The sequence below is a fragment of the Salvia splendens genome, chromosome 22 (genome assembly GCF_004379255.2).
Source record: "Salvia splendens isolate huo1 chromosome 22, SspV2, whole genome shotgun sequence".
NCBI lineage: Eukaryota > Viridiplantae > Streptophyta > Magnoliopsida > Lamiales > Lamiaceae > Salvia > Salvia splendens.
Window position 1 is genome coordinate 5,956,430 of NC_056053.1, and position 20,546 is coordinate 5,976,975.

Consider the following 20,546-nt stretch of genomic DNA (forward strand, 5'->3'; position numbering starts at 1 on the left):
AGGAGAGGGCGAACGGTGGATTGAGGCCAACATACTATAGCGAGCTACCTATGAATTTGGCACGTGTGCCATACTGCAGCTCAACTCGTCATGACCTAAGGTCGACTCTTGAGTTCCAATCACAACCAAATACAAAATTAACATATATCGAGCATCCACAAGATGAGGGAAAACATTACAGGAGCGTAGTTTATTCAGTACAGAAACTACAAGACCTAATTGCACGATCCCTACGAGAGGTGGGCTGCTGCAATGTTTAAGGTAGGGGGGACAAACTTTCATATATTTCTCACATCTCTGAAAAAAACAACAATAGACACATGCGAAAATTTATATGCTGGAAATATAAGAGAATAACATGTAAAATCTATTGAAATGAGTGTTAACTCTTCTTGTTCAGAGATTTAAGACAGCTTTTTTTAAAGAAATATACTTACATTGAGCATGACAACAAAAAAAAAGAGAAGGGATTGGAAACAGCTATAAATTCCTGTACACAGTTTTATCGGATCGATGAGCTTTGAACAGGTTGATCAGAACCGCGTATGTCCCATGCCGCTTTTACAAGGAAAAATGATGTTACCTTGTGATGACTTTTTCACGCAAGGTAGTTGTATATTTGTGGGTTGTTTTTGTCACGCTCCAGGTACTCTCGGTCGATGAGGCTCTCAATCCTCTTCTTCAGGTCAGCCGGTTTTATTGGAAACTTGAGCTGTATCATCAACAAAAGACAGGCATGGATTTCAATAACAAGGAGTACTTTTTTATGCTTAAATTAGGGGAGAACAAAACGAAACCAAAACCGGTGAACCAAATCAAATCTTTATATTGAGTTTGATTTTGGTCAGTTCGGTTTTATGACCCGAAAACCCAGGTGGCAACTACCAACCAGATTCAAATGTAATTTTTTTTTTGTTATTTCACATCTCACTAACACAAAATTAAATAATTTTAAAGAATGTTCATGTAAAATTTGGGATGTTATGTTACCTTATTTTGGTGCTAAAATTTAAAATAAAAGATTAAGAAACCAAGCTCAGAGTCACTTCTAAGTTCTAAAAGACCGAACCAAACCGATCCGAAACGCTCTACCCTAGGATAATAGGCTTAGCCCAAGACAGTATATATATGTAGAGTTTGAGCAATTTCATTACCTGCTGAAAGAGTTCAGTAATCAGTAGTGTGTGGCTCAGCACTTTTCTAGTCTTCATTATACGAACGATAGCAGCATCGACCTGTACGATCATGAATAGTAAAGCGCCAACTGAATTAGTGGATGAAACAAGATGATTTCAATAAAGAAAGAGATTAGATGTCTTTGATCAGACCTGATATTGCCGATCTTGGAAAACCCTTTCTGTGGTGCTTGTGTTCTCCTCAACTGTTTCCTTCATCTGAATCGCGTTAACCTGCTTACAGAGTTGGTCAGCCATGTAATCCGCTATACTAATAAGACTGTCAATCGCAAGGATCGCCGATGAGAAAAAAAAGTGCCCTACCTTTATACGATAAAGGGGAGCAGTAAATTGATCGTTGAAGACAAAGGAATCATCATCATCAACATCTCTGCCTTTAGGAATCTGCAAGAGCAGTTCTATTACTGAAAAGAAATAGATTCCAATGGCCAAGAAAAAGAGAACGAATACTCACTTTTTGAAGGACGCGAACCTTCCCACAAGCGAGGGACTGCAAAGTCCTTCTCAGCTCTTTATCCTCGATACCTGTAGCTTCTTTTATATCTTGAAAGGAAAGATTTTGTGCATCATTGAACAGCATCAATACAACAGTCTGTGTCACAGAACGAATGTGATATATAATTAAAGGCAATGCTAAACGGAAAGAAAAGAAACTTGTATAGCAGCACAATTTATAATCTCAACAAAACTGACCTGAAACAGCGAAACAGCGAGCTCCTTTTTACCCTTAGGGAAATCTGCTTTAAGAACACAATGGCCTAACGAGTTTTGCCACATCAATCGCCTCCCACTATACTTGCTCAAGTAAAACTCCTTAAAAATGTCCTGAAAAAAAAATGGGCGACATGGGAGACGTTATTCCACGGGACAGTAGTATTCAATAATGTTTAATTATTTACAAACCTATCAAACCTGGTAAACATTGAGCTCGTGTGGGAGCCGTACATCCATGGGAGGATAGGTAGGCCAATAACTGTAGATTTTTTCAGTGACCAAGTGAATAGGTATTTGAGGTTGATATCAATAGGGAAGCAATAAAATATAACTTACCCAGTGGTTAAGACATGAACGCTCATCTCAATCCCAGACGGGAGTTTAGTCCGAGCTTGAGATGATTGCTTGAATGATTCGTTAATCTCTTTAGACAATTCGATGTCCTGGATTGTGGCAGAAGCAATTCAAACATATCCCCTAGAGTGTTAGAACTTTTTGGAAAATGAGTCAATAAACCAAAACTTATACACATTCTGAATAATTCGCTACATAAAAATTATGGTTATAAATACATTAGCCATCGAGCTTTCAAATCCAAAACTGATACACACCTTGAACATTCCTTCGAGTTTGTTGGTAAATTGACTGCCGCACTCAGTTTTCAACTGCAATAACATATCACAATCTTTTACTTTCCTGCTGATAAAAATAAAATAAAACTGGTGCAAGTCAAGGAATTTACAGAAAAGAAAAGTTTACCTTAGTAATCATAGATTTCTCTGCATCAATAGAAGCACTTTTACTCAACAAGAGCCTTTTAGCAAGATCTTTCTTGTAGAAAGCTTCAAATACATCCTTACCCTAATAAAGGAGTGAGAAATAAAATTTAGCAACAAAATTTGCTAAGTTCAAAGTAAATGAACAATGACAGAATTCAGATCATAATTAAAGCTTGCAAGCTTGCATTCACCTGGATAAATCTGAACAAGACCAACACTTTATCAAGTGTACCCTCCAATTCCTCTTCTGAGGTACCCTTGTTTCCAGCACGAAGCTTCTCATCAACGAATTTGGCAATTAGCTCAGCAGGCCAATTCTGGGAGAGAGCATATTATCAGACAGTTACTAAGATAAATTGATCAGATCAGTATGATCAATCGAATGGCTATGAAAGTTCAGCTTCCAGTCCAATCAGAAACATGAAACCAACCCCAGTGATCAATTTAACCATCTGACTTCACAATGTTGCCTTAGTTTCTTTGAGGAGATGAGATACGTTTTGGATAATTTATTTTGAAATTTTAAAACTATTTTAATCTTTATACTTATGCAAGGTGTGCACCAGATTCATGGTTAGAAATAGTTTTAAAAAGTTTAGGTAGGCCCCATCAAAACCAATAACTGAAAATGGTACTATGAAACATGATTTTATTGTATGGTTGAAATGACAATAGGAAGCAAACAAGCCAATAATTACTTTCATATTCTCCTTGCTCATATACCTGCCGGATATTAATGAGATGCTCAAAAGCATCTTTGATGGTGTTGCTAAATGCTTCATTTTTGGAGAAGCTTTCTTCCCATATTCTGTCAAGATTAGCCTTAAATTCCAATAAGCTCGACACCATCTCTCTGTCCTTCTCTTCATCCATGACAATACTCTGGCCAGTTCTTCGGATATACTGATTCAGGGATTGCCTCAATGATTCAAGAGCATCAACCCTGGAAAAGAGCATATACATCCTCCGAAGGTCATCGATGCGCTTGCCATCCATAAGTGTCATGAAACCCTGTAAAGTAGATCAGGATTACTAGGCTATTCGTACATAAGCCCAAGGAAAGAAAGTTATTACTGTTTGTAATTGTGTCCACAACAGCCACCTTATCGAGAATGGCAGTTACATGGCGCACGAGCAGCTGCCTTTCTGCAGTCGCTACAAGTGGCTTTCTTGTATTTGCATCGAGATAAATTAGACATCTTTCGTTTTCTTCTTGCAACCTCATCTGGGAAAACACAGCCAAATAAGTTTCTAACAGTTCTTAGAAGGACAAAACACATTACTAAATGACGCATGGACTGAACTCGACGAAGCAGGGAAGATTTAATGTTCAAAGCAGGATGAATTCGTACCTCTACATGCTTTAAATAATCTGGAACATCTGCCTGCTGCATGTATTTGACACCTTCGCCTGCATAAAACTCAGATGTACCTTCAAGGAATGACTTTTCGAAGCTATCTGGATAGATACCCAATGCAGTAAACATTTTTAATAGATGATTAAGGAGAGTTCTATCAACTGCTTCGCCTAGTCTGCAGTTAAGAAAATTAGGCAATTAATATAGAATCAAGGCAATTCTTAAACCATTGAAATCTCCACAGTTATAGGCAAAAGCTGTAAGCACAACCATCATTAAACAAAATGTGTGTAAACCAGAAAGCTGCAAAGTACCTTTCACTCTCAATCATTTTTAGAAGACCGAATACGGTTTTACGCTCCACTTCTGAAGCTAGGACAAGATGTTTGTGGAAAAGCTGCAAGCCCATGTCCCACAGTGAGCGAACGTTCGTTGTTTGCTTCACGTATGTTCTATCTAAATATAATGCTATACCCCGGATCATCAGCATCTGGTCACAAAAATCCTGCCATTGCTTCTGAACAAGTGATAAGAAAACAACCAGATCTTCACTTTGGCCAACCAAAGATTGAAGGGCAGCAGATATATAGGTTTCACACTCCCTCTCGATCCGCTGATAGAGACTTCCCCCCATTTTGTGCAGGCAAAGGTCATTCACCGCCTTAAGATGATAATCACCGAGTCAGCATTTACCAATACCCTAGGGGAGAAAATAGAGCATAAATTTACCTGATAGAGTTTCTCCAAGTCACATGGATTGGGTTGCTTCAAAAATATGGCACTGATAGCCGACTTGAGTGTTGCCCAAGTATTTTCCTCAAAATTAACAGGCAGCATCGGTTTGGCTTCAGAAACAAAAAACAAGAACTAATAAAAACTTGTGAAAATTATAATAGATTTCACATGAGACTGAAAGAGTTGAATACAGTCTCCTATCACTTTTCAAACTTACGATCCCATTAACTGCTGATTCTACATTATCATTCACACCGCATTTAACAATAAAAGAAAAGGCAGTTACAATTTGCACAGCAGGCATCCCACGAATTTTCTACAGTTTCAAATCTGTCCACTTTCATCAAGGTAACATTCATCAATAGATGTGTATGAATGAACTGCTTAAAATATACTACATTAAGTAGTTAAATCTTAACACATCATGAATGCAACTTTAACTTATGCCTCACCAAGATCAAATGCAATACACCAAAAGTGACTACTAAGCCCCACTAATCATTTACACGAGAAAGACATATTAGTGAACTCAATAAGCCTAATTCAAGCAAGCTGCTTTTACATCATATTTACAAAAGTTCAAATGCGATCCCTGACAAACTCTCATGAACAATATATCTTGTTAGCACAATTTCCATTTGTATATCTCATCTGCTTGCAACTTCTGCTAACTGATAGTATTTCAAATTCCAAAATTATGTAATCACACTTCACAAGAAGACGTTCTTAAAAGACAGCAATTGACATGACACCGTGGATGTTAAAGAAAAACACTCCTCCAAACTAACTATTTATAGTAGAATTCCACAGTTATATCCTGCAAGAATTAGAAAGTGACTAGCAATTAGTTTGCCTATTATATGTTTCTGCCATTTAGGTATCCGTGTAGATTCAATCTTATTATTGACTAAATTCCAGATTATTATACTCTACAGAAGACTGTCAAAGTAGAAAAGCCAATAAGTACCTTCATATAAAATTAACATCCGATTTAAAGCAGATTATTAGCCACCGTTGAAAGGTGAGCCGCACCCATATAACACTAAAGCCAAAGAAACAAAATCCGTATAGCCAGTAAATTCGTATTCCTATTTCTTATATGCAGGTTACTTCATAAACATTACAAGATAAAACAATCAGAAATTCAGCCCAGTATTCATATCTGAAAAAGGGCACTATATTCCAGCTCCTAAATTAAGGTCATAAACACCAAAACTAGAAAAATACTAAAAAAACATAGACACTAATCTAACACTCCTAAATTTCATTTTTTAAGAGTACATTTCAGTAAAATGAAACAAAAAAATTCCACTAAATTCATTTCTAGAAGTTGAAACAATCCCAGATCTCCGCACACTACAAACACGTTACAATCCAAGCCAACATACTTAAAAAAAATCAATTCATTCACCTCAAAAACGGCAAGACCCCAATCAGACAAACGTATAAAAACCCTAAAAATCCCCAAACAAGCACAAACTGCAAAATTCAGCCAATAAACTCCAAATCTCTCACCAAATTCATCCACACTCAACAGACACTAGCCAATTTCACAATCAGCAGCATTGAAATGCCCCCAAAAAATCCAACCCCAAATTAAAAAAAAAACCTTTATTGAGCTTAATTACGAGCTTCTTCGTGGGCTGCGGAAGGGTGGCCTTCTTCCTAGACAAATTGGCGGTGACGCCGCCGGCGGAGGCGGTGACGCCGCCAGCGGAGGCGGTGCCGGCGCGGGCGAAGGCGCTGGAGGGGGAGGAGGCCTCGAGCGCGGCGTCGGTGGGATCGTCCTCAATCATCGGGGAGAGGGCGGGGGAGTCGGAGAAGTGGACGTGGGGAGTATTGTGGGACTTGGCCTTCTTCATCGCGGGGAGAATTGGAGATGCGGCGGCGGAATGGGGGGAGGAGGAGGAGCGTTTGCTGGGGTTGGAGGTGGAGGTGGAGGCGGGGTGAGACATAAGAGGAAAGAGTGATGAATCTGCTCTCAAGGGAAGCTCCAGCTCTTCCTCATTATAGGAGAGAAGAAGCTCTTTTTTGTGTTTTTGATTTTGCAAGAATTTGATGGAAAATGGAATAACGTGTTTTTTATTTTTATTTTTTAAACTTCTGGTTTTTATTGGTGTATAAAGTATAATTAATTGGTGAATAGTTTTAGAGAACTTAAACATTTTTTTTTGAACTTTACATTTTTTTATATTTTTTTGGTAATTATCAATAGTATCTACCGCGGATCTCAATGGGTGGAACAGCTAGCCCAAGAATTTAATTTTTTTTATACTTTAATTACTCTTCTTAAATAGTCCTAGTAACGTTTATTTTGCCATACATGTTCATCAAATAATCATGGCGGATGCTTTGGATTTAAATCCGCTTATGTTAGTTTGTTGCATAAAGACACCCGAACGAGTGTAACCTACTAGAAACACCAAGATCAATTTTTGACACCACCCGAGTGGTCTGATGAACTCATGCGACTCGGCGGGCCTTTGCCTCTACGACCTAACTTCGCCAATTTTGTTTATTTTTATCTATTTTTTCTACAAAACTCACCAAACACTTCAAACTCCAAAGTACTCCCCCCATCCCAGATAATTTGTCCCAGTTTTTCATTTCAGTCCATCCCACATAATTTGTCTCATTTCAAAATTACCAAAAATGGACATAAAAAAACCACTTCATTCACCCACCCCACCACCCACATTTTTCGGTCAATTACCACCCACCTCCACTTACTCCCTCATCTCCACATTCACTCCATTAACTGTCACGACCGCATTTTCTAAGGATAGAAAACACGGTTGATCGCGACTAGGGGAGGATTAAAGAAGCGGGGAAGAAATAAGGGGAAAAATAAAATCAAGCATTGGTTGCGAGACATGACTAATTAAATGCTGATACATAGAAGAAAGATACTCGATCATGAAGACTCGAGTAATTGTTTGAAAAAAAATTTCAAAATATCAGAGTTTTGAACAAAATAGACTTGAGTCTTTTAAAATGCACAACAGAAGCAAATGAACGCGGTTCCATGTATTAAGACATGAACCTCCGAGAATCAAAATCTGACTGAATTAAATGTCTTGTCTCAATAGCACTTCCTCCACCACTTCGCTGCTCAACCTGCACATTTAGAAATATATGCAGGGCTAAGTACAAAAAGTACTCAGTGAACACATTGCCGAAAATTACACATATACATTTGAAAATATTATCAAGCCATAATCACAGTAACACTCGGGGTGTTGTTGAAAAGACCCGAGCTTACTAAAAATATCACATTGGACAGCAGTCCCTTTTTCCTGTAGTTAGCCATATCTGATCACATTGTGCCGTTGAGATGGTGTTCTCACACGGTCACCTTACATACATGTGCTGGGAAGGTGGCCACCTTCCACGGTCACCTTCTCTGCCCCAATATGTCAGAGGTATCCTTGTACCGGGAAGGTGGCCACCTTCCTCGGTCACCTGCTCTGCCCAACATGACAGAGGTAGCTTGTATACACTAGTCCGAGCGGGGACACCACCCTCACTGGGACCCGAATTCGATTCACATATATCATCATTCATAATTCACTTGGCCGTATCCAACAGATAGGCATCATACAAAATATTTATGACAAGACAACATTTTTACGAATCACGAACATGCGTTCGTGTTTTCATAAAATATGATTTGTATTTTTAGTATAGGAAAGCTCACCTTGATCGTTTAGTTTCCTTAACTTGAATTTTCCTGACTCCACCCTTAACTCACGGAGATAGCCTTTTGAAAACAAACAACGTACTAATAAGACTCCGAGAAATTCACATACTTATAGGAATGCATGCCCCTACTTTATTTCTTTTATCATTTGTTCACCGTTAGAAAATTTTAGAAGCTTGCATATTAATTAAATTGGGAAATTTAATTAATAGCACTTCTTTATTAAACTTAATTATTTCTGTGACTTGAGAACGTCGTCTCCCTCTTTCTTTCCATTTCCTTAGCGGCCGCCCGAGGCGTCGCGGGCGATGCCGGTCGGCCGCTTACGCCCATAATTCCTCCGTTGGCTGCTTGTATTTTCCATCATAATATCGAACAAAAATCCCAAAAAAAATTTTAAGCGCATAACTGAACTATCGCAACTATTTCCCTTTGCTAAGAAAAAAAAATATGTTTTCCGGGCTTGGGATAAATTATTCATACTTCAAAATTATTTCGAAATTAATTAAATAACTCCTAAAAAGTTATTCAATCCCATGATTAACTTATCGTAATAATTTCCCACCGAGAATTTATATTTATTTCGGCCTTGGAAATATTCTAAAATTAATTAAACAAGTCCCCACAATTAATTAAAATATCAACCCAATGATTTATTTACAAAACCCAAATTCTCCACCTTATCACTCAAATTAATATTTTAAAGCCCCAAAACAAATTAAGTGGAGCCCAACTTAATTTAATCATTCAATTAATTTATTAAGCCCAAATTTCTTAAATAAAGCAAAGGCCCAATTCTTTTTTTAAAAAAAGAAAACAAAAGGCCCAATTCAAAAAAAATATAAGTGAGCCCAAATTATACTCCACCCTTCCACCACACGTATTATCTACTCTCTCTCTCACCTAATCACTATTTACCTTCTCCCTCATTTCACAAAATGCACAACCTCTTACTCTCCTCTATCTCTCGTCGCCGATCCGCCGTCGCCATCTTCAGCACCACCGTTCGCCGACGTCTCCTTCCTCTTCTCTCTCTCTCTCTTCTCTCTTTCTCTCTTCTTCCCCCTCTCTCTCTCTCGGCTATGCTCACGCCGCCGTCGCTGCTGCTCGGCGCTGGGAGACGCTGCTGCCGCGCGTCCAGACCCTCCACCATCGCGTCGACCCCCACACCGGCGGCCTCTGCTCGTCGGTCAGCTACTGCTCGCCCTTCCGTCGCACGTCGCCGCTGACGTACAGCAGCGCCGAGTCCGACGGTGGCTGCTCGTTGGTCCCCGAACAGCTCCGAAACGACACCGCGCAGCCCCGAAACCAACCCGAACCACCCCGCAAGTAAAGTTCTTACATTGATTTTATGAAATTAAAGTTCGATTCTTTGAGTTGGTGATTCAGTTTTATTAGATTGGTTACAGAGTTATGATATGCACAAAATCTAGGCTCTTGCAGAGGAAATTGATATACCTTTGTAGATTGGGAACGAATTGGCAGGAAAAAGAGGTTTCTGCTCTCGTTCTCTCCTCTCTTAGTTTTCTCAGATTTTCTTAGCAGAAGTTGAAAGAATGGGTCTTGGTTTTCTTGTTGCAGAGACGATTAGTAGAGAGAAGAATAAATTGATTTGAAGTGAATAATACAGAGGGGGTGGTTTGGATGTGAGTGAGATTTGCATAAAAGTACATATACATAAAAGATGGCAAAGTGGCGTGTATCTATATGCGTACTCACCATGTTAGTGAAAGTGATGGTATAGCAAGTGGTCTGACAGAATTTTATCACAAATATTCTCATTTGTCACGGAATGATTGTATGATACAAATTTTATCTTCAGCATTAAATGAGCTGTCGGAAATCATTGATCCTCTAGGATCTGCTTCCATTTATTTATTTATTTATTTTTATTTAATTATTTAAATAATTGTTTATTGATTTGTTCACTTGTTTATTAAATTTTGGTGTAGGTATAATCGGTTCAAGTCTGTGGCTGTCCGCGCTGAAGTACCCGATTTTCTTAGAACGCAGGATGTATAAATTAAATTTTGTTGGATGTATCGGACATCAAGATTTTAAATTTTGGGATCTTATTTATTTATTTATTTAAATTTATTATATTCATATATGTGTAATATATTTACATGTTCTATTCACTTGCCTGACGTCAAAACTAACAACAACGACAATCTATCATAGCTCAGATTTAATAGCATAAAAGTCACTTATATAGATAATCAAGCTAATAATATTGTTTCTAATAATATTGGCTTAGCGGGTCGTTACATTCTACTCCTCTTAAAAGAAATTTCATCCCGAAATTTAGGAAGTACTTAAACAAAAAGTTCGGCATACTTCTCCTTCATTTTCTCTTCTAGTTTCCATGTTGCCTTTTTATGTCCGTGGTGTTTCTACAAAACCTTCACTGTAATAATCGACTTATTCCGAAGCTGCTGCACTTTTTGATCTAGCATTTCCACCGGCTTTTCTTCGTTACCCAGGTCAGGTTCTAGAGCGATTTCTTCGTGGCGCATCACATTTTTTTAGGTCGAACACGTACCTTCGAAGTTGAGAGACGTGGAATACGTTGTGTGCGTTCCCAAAGTTGGGTGGTAATGCCAAGCGATATGCTACTGGTCCCACTTTCTCTATAATTTCATAGGGTCTCTCGTGAGGATATATAGAGTTGATCTAACCGTTTTAACTTTGATAGGAACCGAATTTGGGATTCAAAGAGAATCATTCGAATCGTTCTTACTTTTGGGAGGCTCCAAGGTCACCATGAAAACAAACGACTTAATTAGTTCGATTACGTGAGCAATTATGTTCATCACAAACTCTCACCGATAGCTTGCAACAAAATTTTCATGAAGTGCAAAGACTGATTTCAATTGGATTCATCACACCCACTTGGAAATATATATATTTAACTTCAAATTTTTTTAGCTATACTTATAGAGCTTGAGAAATTCCTTCTGGAAAGAGCTTGACGGATAGAATAAATTTCAAAAATTAGGGTATGATGAAGAGAATGTAGATGTCAACAATATGTTGCCAATAATGTAATCAAAATGAACAGTCAAGTAGAAAAGTTTAAGTATCCCCAGATGATAACAGGAAGACCTGAGATGGTTGGTTACAAATGGATTTGAAAAGAATAGGAAAAACAAACAATTGCAATTTGCTCGACAACACTGTGATACAGGATCATATCAACGAATTTTTTTTTAGAGTTTATAAGCAATTCAGGAAAATTAACTAATAAAGAGGGCAACAAGAGGAAACTAGCCAAGGGAGAAGCAATGTATCAGCTTTAACATGGAGCTTGCAGAAAAGCTCAAATCAAGAGATGATAGTCATAATTGAATTTAGAAGATGAGAGTACTCATGTAAAACAAAGAGCTTGTCAATATGTCTGAAAACACAAAGGGTCAAATTAAAAGGTTTAAGGTCTCAAGTGCAACTACCCTTTTGGGTCAACAAATTCGTGATACTATATCACGTTAACGAATTCACAAAATTTATAACCAAATCACGGAAGTTAACTAGTAGAGAAGACAATCAGAACAAACTAGTTCAAGGAGAGAGCAAATTGCTTTAGATCTGGAGTTGCTGAAGATCTCACAGCATGATGGAATAATTATAGTGGAATTAAGAAGAGGTGACTATCCTTTATAAATTAAAGAGTGTCAACAAGCACATTTGAAATCACAAAAGGTCTACTAACGATCTTTGAAGAATATATCATCATTGAAGAGACAATAGTTTAGGGAAACACGTTCATTCTGAAGGCTATAAATAAAGCAGCTCCTAGTATAGGAGTTTGGTGGCAAGAATTCAGAGAGTCAAAGTATTGCTTTTATACAAAATGAGTAAAGAAGGACAGTGGTCACTGGAGGTTATCAGAAAACGTGAGAGAGCAAGCTCAAAACTGAAAGTGATTCAGAACCTTGGCATAGAAGAGGGGAAAAAAAATGGCACATTACCTTGTAAAAGGAGTCATTTAAGTTCTTAATTCAACAAAAGTATTTTGATCAAGGGAGATGTGAGAAAATGAAATTCATGGGAATCCAAGTGAGCGTTGTTGATGAATTTTCCTGGTTAACTACGATGGTGATACTCCGTTGTTTAACTATTTATAGAGGATGGTAAACGAGTTAGGGAAACTTTGATCACCAGCTACTTTCACCTTACGATCACGTCAGATGACCATATGTGGGGATTAAGAGTCTTTGGTACTCTCGGTTCGTCATAACGCCCATCCTCGTAACACGTCGTTTCTGTTTACTTATATTGTAGAGCTAGGTTCTTTGTTTACATTGCAGTCATATTCTCTTGCTATGTATGTTTACATCGCTTAGTTGGATCAAAGGTATGATCCTTTGGAGTAACTGGTTTGTCAAGAAAGACAATGGCTAACCCAGATTATTCATGTCATTGGGACGTAGAAAATGGCATCTAACCCCTACAATCTTTATAGAAACATCGCTTTGTTCTATGTTGGATTGCGTTTCACGTGACGAAGTTTCTTTCTTATCGCGTCCTTTTCTTTTCGTCGCTCGGGGAAACGAGAAATTTTCATATTGTACTTCTAAGTTCGAGTTCATATTGTGTTCTAGAAGGAACGCATAACTAAGTATTCTAAGTTCTTCGATTTCCCCATACTAGCAACATGATTCAATGCCTAACTCAAAAAGAGACATCATTTCAACAATTGGTACCAGACTCATACACTTTATACTTTCATATTTCAGTACATTTTTCCATTTAGGAAAGTTATTTCTTTTATTCATACATTTAGTCTTTAGCCAAGAAAAGACATACTAACTCTTTCTTTAAGCACGCTACCAAATCAAGAAACATCAACTCTTTCTTTAAACTTGGTATTTCAATCTGTTCACTCAAATTAACTGCATGAGTTATTCCTCCATTTCAAACTTTTAAACATCTTGACTTTCTTTTGAAAAAGAACAAGTTACCTTTTTCCTTGTTGAGTGCAATTGATGGGAGTGCTAAGAGCATTTTCATCGATTAGACAGTCTAGTGGAACAAGGCTAGACCAAAGATTTTCAAAGAAGACTCTCGGGTTCAGAGCGAGAAAGAATGCTCTGATACCACTCTGTCACGACCGCATTTTCTAAGGATAGAAAACACGGTTGATCGCGACTAGGGGAGGATTAAAGAAGCGGGGAAAGAAATAAGGGGAAAAATAAAATCAAGCATTGGTTGCGAGACATGACTAATTAAATGCTGATACATAGAAGAAAGATACTCGATCATGAAGACTCGAGTAATTGTTTGAAAAAAAATTTCAAAATATCAGAGTTTTGAACAAAATAGACTTGAGTCTTTTAAAATGCACAACAGAAGCAAATGAACGCGGTTCCATGTATGAAGACATGAACCTCCGAGAATCAAAATCTGACTGAATTAAATGTCTTGTCTCAATAGCACTTCCTCCACCACTTCGCTGCTCAACCTGCACATTTAGAAATATATGCAGGGCTAAGTACAAAAAGTACTCAGTGAACACATTGCCGAAAATTACACATATACATTTGAAAATATTGTCAAGCCATCATCACAGTAACACTCGGGGTGTGGTTGAAAATACCCGAGCTTACTAAAAATATCACATTGGACAGCAGTCCATTTTTCCTGTAGTTAGCCATATCTGATAACATTGTGCCGTTGAGATGGTGTTCTCACACGGTCACCTTACATACATGTGCCGGGAAGGTGGCCACCTTCCACGGTCACCTTCTCTGCCCAATATGTCAGAGGTATCCTTGTGCCGGGAAGGTGGCCACCTTCCTCGGTCACCTGCTCTGCCCAACATGACAGAGGTAGCTTGTGTACACTAGTCCGAGCGGGGACACCACCCTCACTGGGACCCGAATTCGATTCACATATATCATCATTCATAATTCACTTGGCCGTATCCAACAGATAGGCATCATACAAAATATTTATGGCAAGACAACATTTTTACGAATCACGAACATGCGTTCGTGTTTTCATAAAATATGATTTGTATTTTTAGTATAGAAAAGCTCACCTTGATCGTTTAGTTTCCTTAACTTGAATTTTCCTGACTCCACCCTTAACTCACGGAGATAGCCTTTTGAAAACAAACAACATACTAATAAGACTCCGAGAAATTCACATACTTATAGGAATGCATGCCCCTACTTTATTTCTTTTATCATTTGTTCACCGTTAGAAAATTTTAGAAGCTTGCATATTAATTAAATTGGGAAATTTAATTAATAGCACTTCTTTATTAAACTTAATTATTTCTGTGACTTGAGAACGTCGTCTCTCTCTTTCTTTCCATTTCCTTAGCGGCCGCCCGAGGCGTCGCGGGCGATGCCGGTCGGCCGCTTACGCCCATAATTCCTCCGTTGGCTTCTTGTATTTTCCATCATAATATCGAACAAAAATCCCAAAAAATTTTTTAAGCGCATAACTGAACTATCGCAACTATTTCCCTTTGCTAAGAAAAAAAAATATGTTTTCCGGGCTTGGGATAAATTATTCATACTTCAAAATTATTTCGAAATTAATTAAATAACTCCTAAAAAGTTATTCAATCCCATGATTAACTTATCGTAATAATTTCCCACCGAGAATTTATATTTATTTCGGCCTTGGAAATATTCTAAAATTAATTAAACAAGTCCCCACAATTAATTAAAATATCAACCCATTGATTTATTTACAAAACCCAAATTCTCCACCTTATCACTCAAATTAATATTTTAAAGCCCCAAAACAAATTAAGTGGAGCCCAACTTAATTTAATCATTCAATTAATTTATTAAGCCCAAATTTCTTAAATAAAGCAAAGGCCCAATTCTTTTTTTAAAAAAAGAAAACAAAAGGCCCAATTCAAAAAAATATAAGTGAGCCCAAATTATACTCCACCCTTCCACCACACGTATCATCTACTCTCTCTCTCACCTAATCACTATTCACCTTCTCCCTCATTTCACAAAATGCACAACCTCTTACTCTCCCCTCTCTCTCGTCGCCGATCCGCCGTCGCCATCCTCAGCACCACCGTTCGCCGACGTCTCCTTCCTCTTATCTCTCTCTCTCTCCTTCTCTCTCTCTCTTCTCTCTTTCTCTCTTCTTCTCCCTCTCTCTCTCTCGGCTATGCTCACGCCGCCGTCGCTGCTGCTCGGCGCTGGGAGACGCTGCTGCCGCGCGTCCAGACTCTCCACCATCGCGTCAACCCCCACACCGGCGGCCTCTGCTCGTCGGTCAGCTACTGCTCGCCCTTCCGTCGCACGCCGTGTGGGGTCACCGCTGACGTACAGCAGCGCCGAGTCCGACGGTGGCTGCTCGATGGTCCCCGAACAGCTCCGAAACGACACCGCGCAGCCCCGAAACCAACCCGAACCACCCCGCAAGTAAAGTTCTTACATTGATTTTATGAAATTAAAGTTCGATTCTTTGAGTTGGTGATTCAGTTTTATTAGATTGGTTACAGAGTATTGATATGCACAAAATCTAGGCTCTTGCAGAGGAAATTGATATACCTTTGTAGATTGGGAACAAATTGGCAGGAAAAAGAGGTTTCTGCTCTCGTTCTCTCCTCTCTTAGTTTTCTCAGATTTTCTTAGCAGAAGTTGAAAGAATGGGTCTTGGTTTTCTTGTTGCAGAGACGATTAGTAGAGAGAAGAATAAATTGATTTGAAGTGAATAATACAGAGGGGGTGGTTTGGATGTGAGTGAGATTTGCATAAAAGTACATATACATAAAAGATGGCAAAGCGGCGTGTATCTATATGCGTACTCACCACGTTAGTGAAAGTGATGGTATAGCAAGTGGTCTGACAGAATTTTATCACAAATATTCTCATTTGTCACGGAATGATTGTATGATACAAATTTTATCTTCAGCATTAAATGAGCTGTCGGAAATCATTGATCCTCTAGGATCTGCTTCCATTTTTTTTATTTATTTATTTTTATTTAATTATTTAAATAATTGTTTATTGATTTGTTCACTTGTTTATTAAATTTTGGTGTAGGTATAATCGGTTCAAGTCTGTGGCTGTCCGCGCTGAAGTACCCGATTTTCTTAAAACGCAGGATGTATAAATTAAATTTTGTTGGATGTATCGGACATCAAGATTTTGAATTTTGGGATCTTATTTATTTATTTATTTAAATTTATTATATTCATATATGTGTAATATATTTACATGTTCTATTCACTTGCTTGACGTCAAAACTAACAACAACGACAATCTATCGTAGCTCAGATTTAATAGCATAAAAGTCACTTATATAGATAATCAAGCTAATAATATTGTTTCTAATAATATTGGCTTAGCGGGTCGTTACATTAACACTCCCCACCGTCCCTATCTTCTCACCCACAATTTCCTCCGAAACCCTAGATCCCGAGAGCTCCAACTATGATGGCTGCTAATTCCGACTCCTCTCCTTATTTTTCATCGGTCGATCTGGACGGCCTCGTAGTCCCAGACACGCCAGACCACCACCACCAGCAGACACGCCGGACGACCTTGTTTTCTGCCCGAGATTTTAGATCTAATTTAAGTATGTTGTCCCTCAATTTCTTGTTTTTCGATTGGATTGGAGGCTGTGGTTGGGTTTGAAGGCTCTGTGGTTGTTGGGTTGGGTTTGAAGGATGTGGGACCCCTTTCCACTATATATCTTCATTTAATACAAAGTCAAACAACATTTCTTAAAACCCGTGTCGGGTCAAACTGACCCAAATTATCTGGGATGGAGGGAGTAACAATTAATTTGCTGAAAATACACAATTGAACTACAAAACTCGGTAATAAGTACATATATAGACCAATGAAAAATCGATAGAAATATGAGTTTGTCACATCTACACATACAAATATACTCCATGCACATATAGGGAGCTTCTCTCAATTAAGCATAGTATAAATTGGACAATTAGTGAGATAATATTTGACCACATCATAGCTTAAAGGGTTGTTTAGGGGTTGAAATTCAGTTTGGTACCTCTTTGTCATTACTGCATTTGGGTGACCAAATGCATCATGTGATTATTTTGGAGGCGTTGATCTTTTCAAAATTATTGCTTAATTTGGTGCCACTTTGATGCTTATTCCGTCAATTCTACCATTGGATCCAAGGCTGTTTTTTTCCCTTCTCCTTGCCGCTAAGAAAAAAGGCCATGGACAACCATTAAACCTAAAGGTGTTGACTTGTGGAAGTTTGCTCATTCCACTACCCTTTAAATATTTGGTTCATTGTTAGTGTAGGGCTATTGTAGGCTATTCATGTCTCCTTGGGCTCAACCACACCATGCAAAAAGCCAACTTGCGCATAAAATAAAACACAATTGACCAAAAATCATGCAAGAAATATTAAGCCCAACTCTCCTAAGCATGTACTCCTTCTGTTCCTCAGTAGTGAGGCATTTTTTTCGGCACGTGATTTAAAAAAATTGTATTAGATGAGTGTTAAGTGATTAACTCGATCACAGTTGAATCAGTCGACTTAGCTCGAAGATGCAGAAGATCAAGCCATTGATCAGCTCAAGTGTTCAGCAGCCGTCAAATCTCTTTTAATTTGTTTTGATGTATTCCTAGCCGTCGGATGTAACTAGCCGTTTGAATGACTTAGAGGTTAAACACCCAATTAGTTTTTCAGTTAGGGTTGTTGTACTCTTCTCTCACAATTGTTAGCTCCATCTTCGATTATCAATTTACTGATGTGAATAAAGATTTACGTTTTTCCCTGAGAATCATCTTCAAGCTACTATTAGTTTCAAATTGGTGTCGTCTGTGTGAAATCAGTATTGATTTATCCAATTGCGAGAGTTCTGTTTTGGGAATCGAATTCACGGCGAGGAAAGTATGGCTTCAAGATTCGAGGCCGAGAAATTTACGCGGAAGAACGATTTCGGCCTTTGGAGGATGAAGAAGAGGGCTATGTTGATTCAACAAGGATTAGCAGTTGCGCTTTCGGTCGAAGGCAAGGATGCGAAGGAGAAGGAGGTTCTTAATGAAAAAACGATTCAAAAGAAAGCTGAGGTTGAAGCAAAAGCACACAACGCGGTTGTGTTGTGCCTGGGTGATAAAGTTCTTAGAGAAGTCGCAAAGGAAACAACCGCGGCTGCGATCTTGGCGAAGCTAGAAGAGCTTTACCTCACCAAATCTCTGGCAAATCGGTTGTACATGAAACAACCCCTCTATTCATATAGATTTTCAGAGGATAAGGGGGGTATTGGAGCATATGGAGGATTTCAGCAAGGCAGTTGACGACCTTGAGAATATTGATACGACTATCGGTGATGAAGATAAGGCGATTCTACTACTTAATATTTTACCCAAGTCCTATGACCAGCTTCGCGATGCAATCTTGTATGGTAGGGACAGATCAATTACCTTATTGGAAGTTCAATCTGCTATCTGTGCGAAGGAAATTCACAAAGGGGGACAGGGTAACAACAATGGTGTTCTTGCAGGAGAGTTTAAATGTCAAGAAGCACAAGTTTAAGAAAACATTCAAGAATGATTCAGATTCATTGAAGGCTCCTCAAAGTGATCAAAAGGAGACCAGATCTTGCCATTGGTGCAAGAAAATCGGACATCTAAAAAAGGACTCAACTGATTGTGTTGAGGAAAACAATCATCCTGAGATCTTGAATGTGATGGAGGGTGCGGATGGTGGATCTTGGATTATGGATTCGGGTTGCAGCTTCCATGTGAGCTCAAATCTGTTTTGGTTTGAGGAATTAAGAGAGAGTACAGGTTCTGTGATCTTAGGAAATAATCAAATATGTCATGTTGAAGGGATAGGATCTGTGAGACTGAAGATGAGTGATGGAAGTGTAAAAATTATGAGTGATGTCAGATACATTCCTCAAGTTAAGAGGAATCTCATATCTCTTGGTCTGCTTGAAAGAAAGGCATGTGTTTTCTCATCTACTGGTGGAAAGATGGTAGTCAGCAAGGAAAAATTCTGAGATGCGTAATGTTTGACTATCAACCAGGTGTTAAGGGATATAAGCTATGGTGTGTAGAGCAGGGGAATTCAAAGATCATTGTCAGTAGAGATGTGGTCTTCTGGGAAAACATCATGCATTTTCAAAAGGCATAAACTAGCAATAATGAAGGCTCAGGTACTGAAGGTTTTGAGGTGGAGTCTGAGGGGGTTTTAGAGAATGAAAGGGAAGCTGAGACTTCTCAGCCTGATGTTCCTGCTCCTGGAATGGCAGATGATCAGGTTACTCAAACTGACATACCAGATGATCTGAGGAATTATAAGCTAGCAAGAGATGAAAAAAAAGAGTAAATGTGAAACCACCTTCTAGATATGCAGATGCTGAGATGCTCTTTTATGCATTGTGTGTAGCAGAAGATGTGGAGTATGCAGAGCCTGCATTCTATACAGAAGCAATGGAGAGTAAGAAGGAAGAAAGATGGATGTAAGCAATGATAGAGGAAATTGAATCCCGCTCAAAAATGGAACTTGGATATTGTTGAGAGAGCTGATGGCAGGAAGATAGTCAGCTGTAAGTGGATATTCATGAAGAAAATAGAATCTGCAGGAGGTGAGAATGTAAGATTCAAAGCAAGGTTGGTTGCAAGAGGCTTTACTCAGGAACATGGAATAGACTTCAATGAAGTATTTTCACCTATAGTGAAGCATACATCTATTAGAATGTTGCTTACAGTTGTGGCCAAAAGAGATTGGGAGCTTGAACAGCTTGATGTAAAAACAACTTTCTTACATGGAGAGTTGGAAGAAATGCAAAAGATACCCTATGATAACATCATTGGTAGCATTATGTATGCTATGATAAGCACAAGGCCGGATGTTGCTCAATCTGTGAGTGTGACCAACAGATTTATGGCAAATCATGGTAGAGAACATTGGAGTGCTCTCAAATGGCTATTGAGATACTGAAAGGGTGCTGGGGATTTTGGTATACTTTTCAGAGGTAAAGATCGACATGAAGGTCATGTGTTGGTTGGTTATTGCGACTCTGACTTTGCAGGAAACATTGATAATAGAAGATCTCAATCAGGGTACATCTTTACTATGTATGGATCAACCA

The 20,546-nt window shown here is 38.5% G+C and overlaps 1 protein-coding gene across 1 annotated transcript; it reads right to left on the reverse strand.

Annotated features, from left to right (window-relative positions):
• Window positions 1-346: 346 nt before the first annotated feature.
• Window positions 347-6,840, reverse strand: LOC121788020 (cullin-4-like). The gene is made up of 17 exons (XM_042186871.1): window positions 6,392-6,840; window positions 4,777-4,892; window positions 4,362-4,708; window positions 4,042-4,222; window positions 3,792-3,914; window positions 3,413-3,700; window positions 2,881-3,006; window positions 2,670-2,771; window positions 2,522-2,575; window positions 2,247-2,353; window positions 2,109-2,169; window positions 1,890-2,021; window positions 1,651-1,788; window positions 1,500-1,580; window positions 1,329-1,409; window positions 1,155-1,235; window positions 347-712 (listed from the first exon to the last, which is right to left on the reverse strand). The coding sequence occupies exons 1-17, from the start codon at window positions 6,735-6,737 to the stop codon at window positions 599-601; spliced, it is 2,478 nt and encodes an 825-aa protein (XP_042042805.1). The 5' UTR covers window positions 6,738-6,840; the 3' UTR covers window positions 347-598.
• Window positions 6,841-20,546: the final 13,706 nt, after the last annotated feature.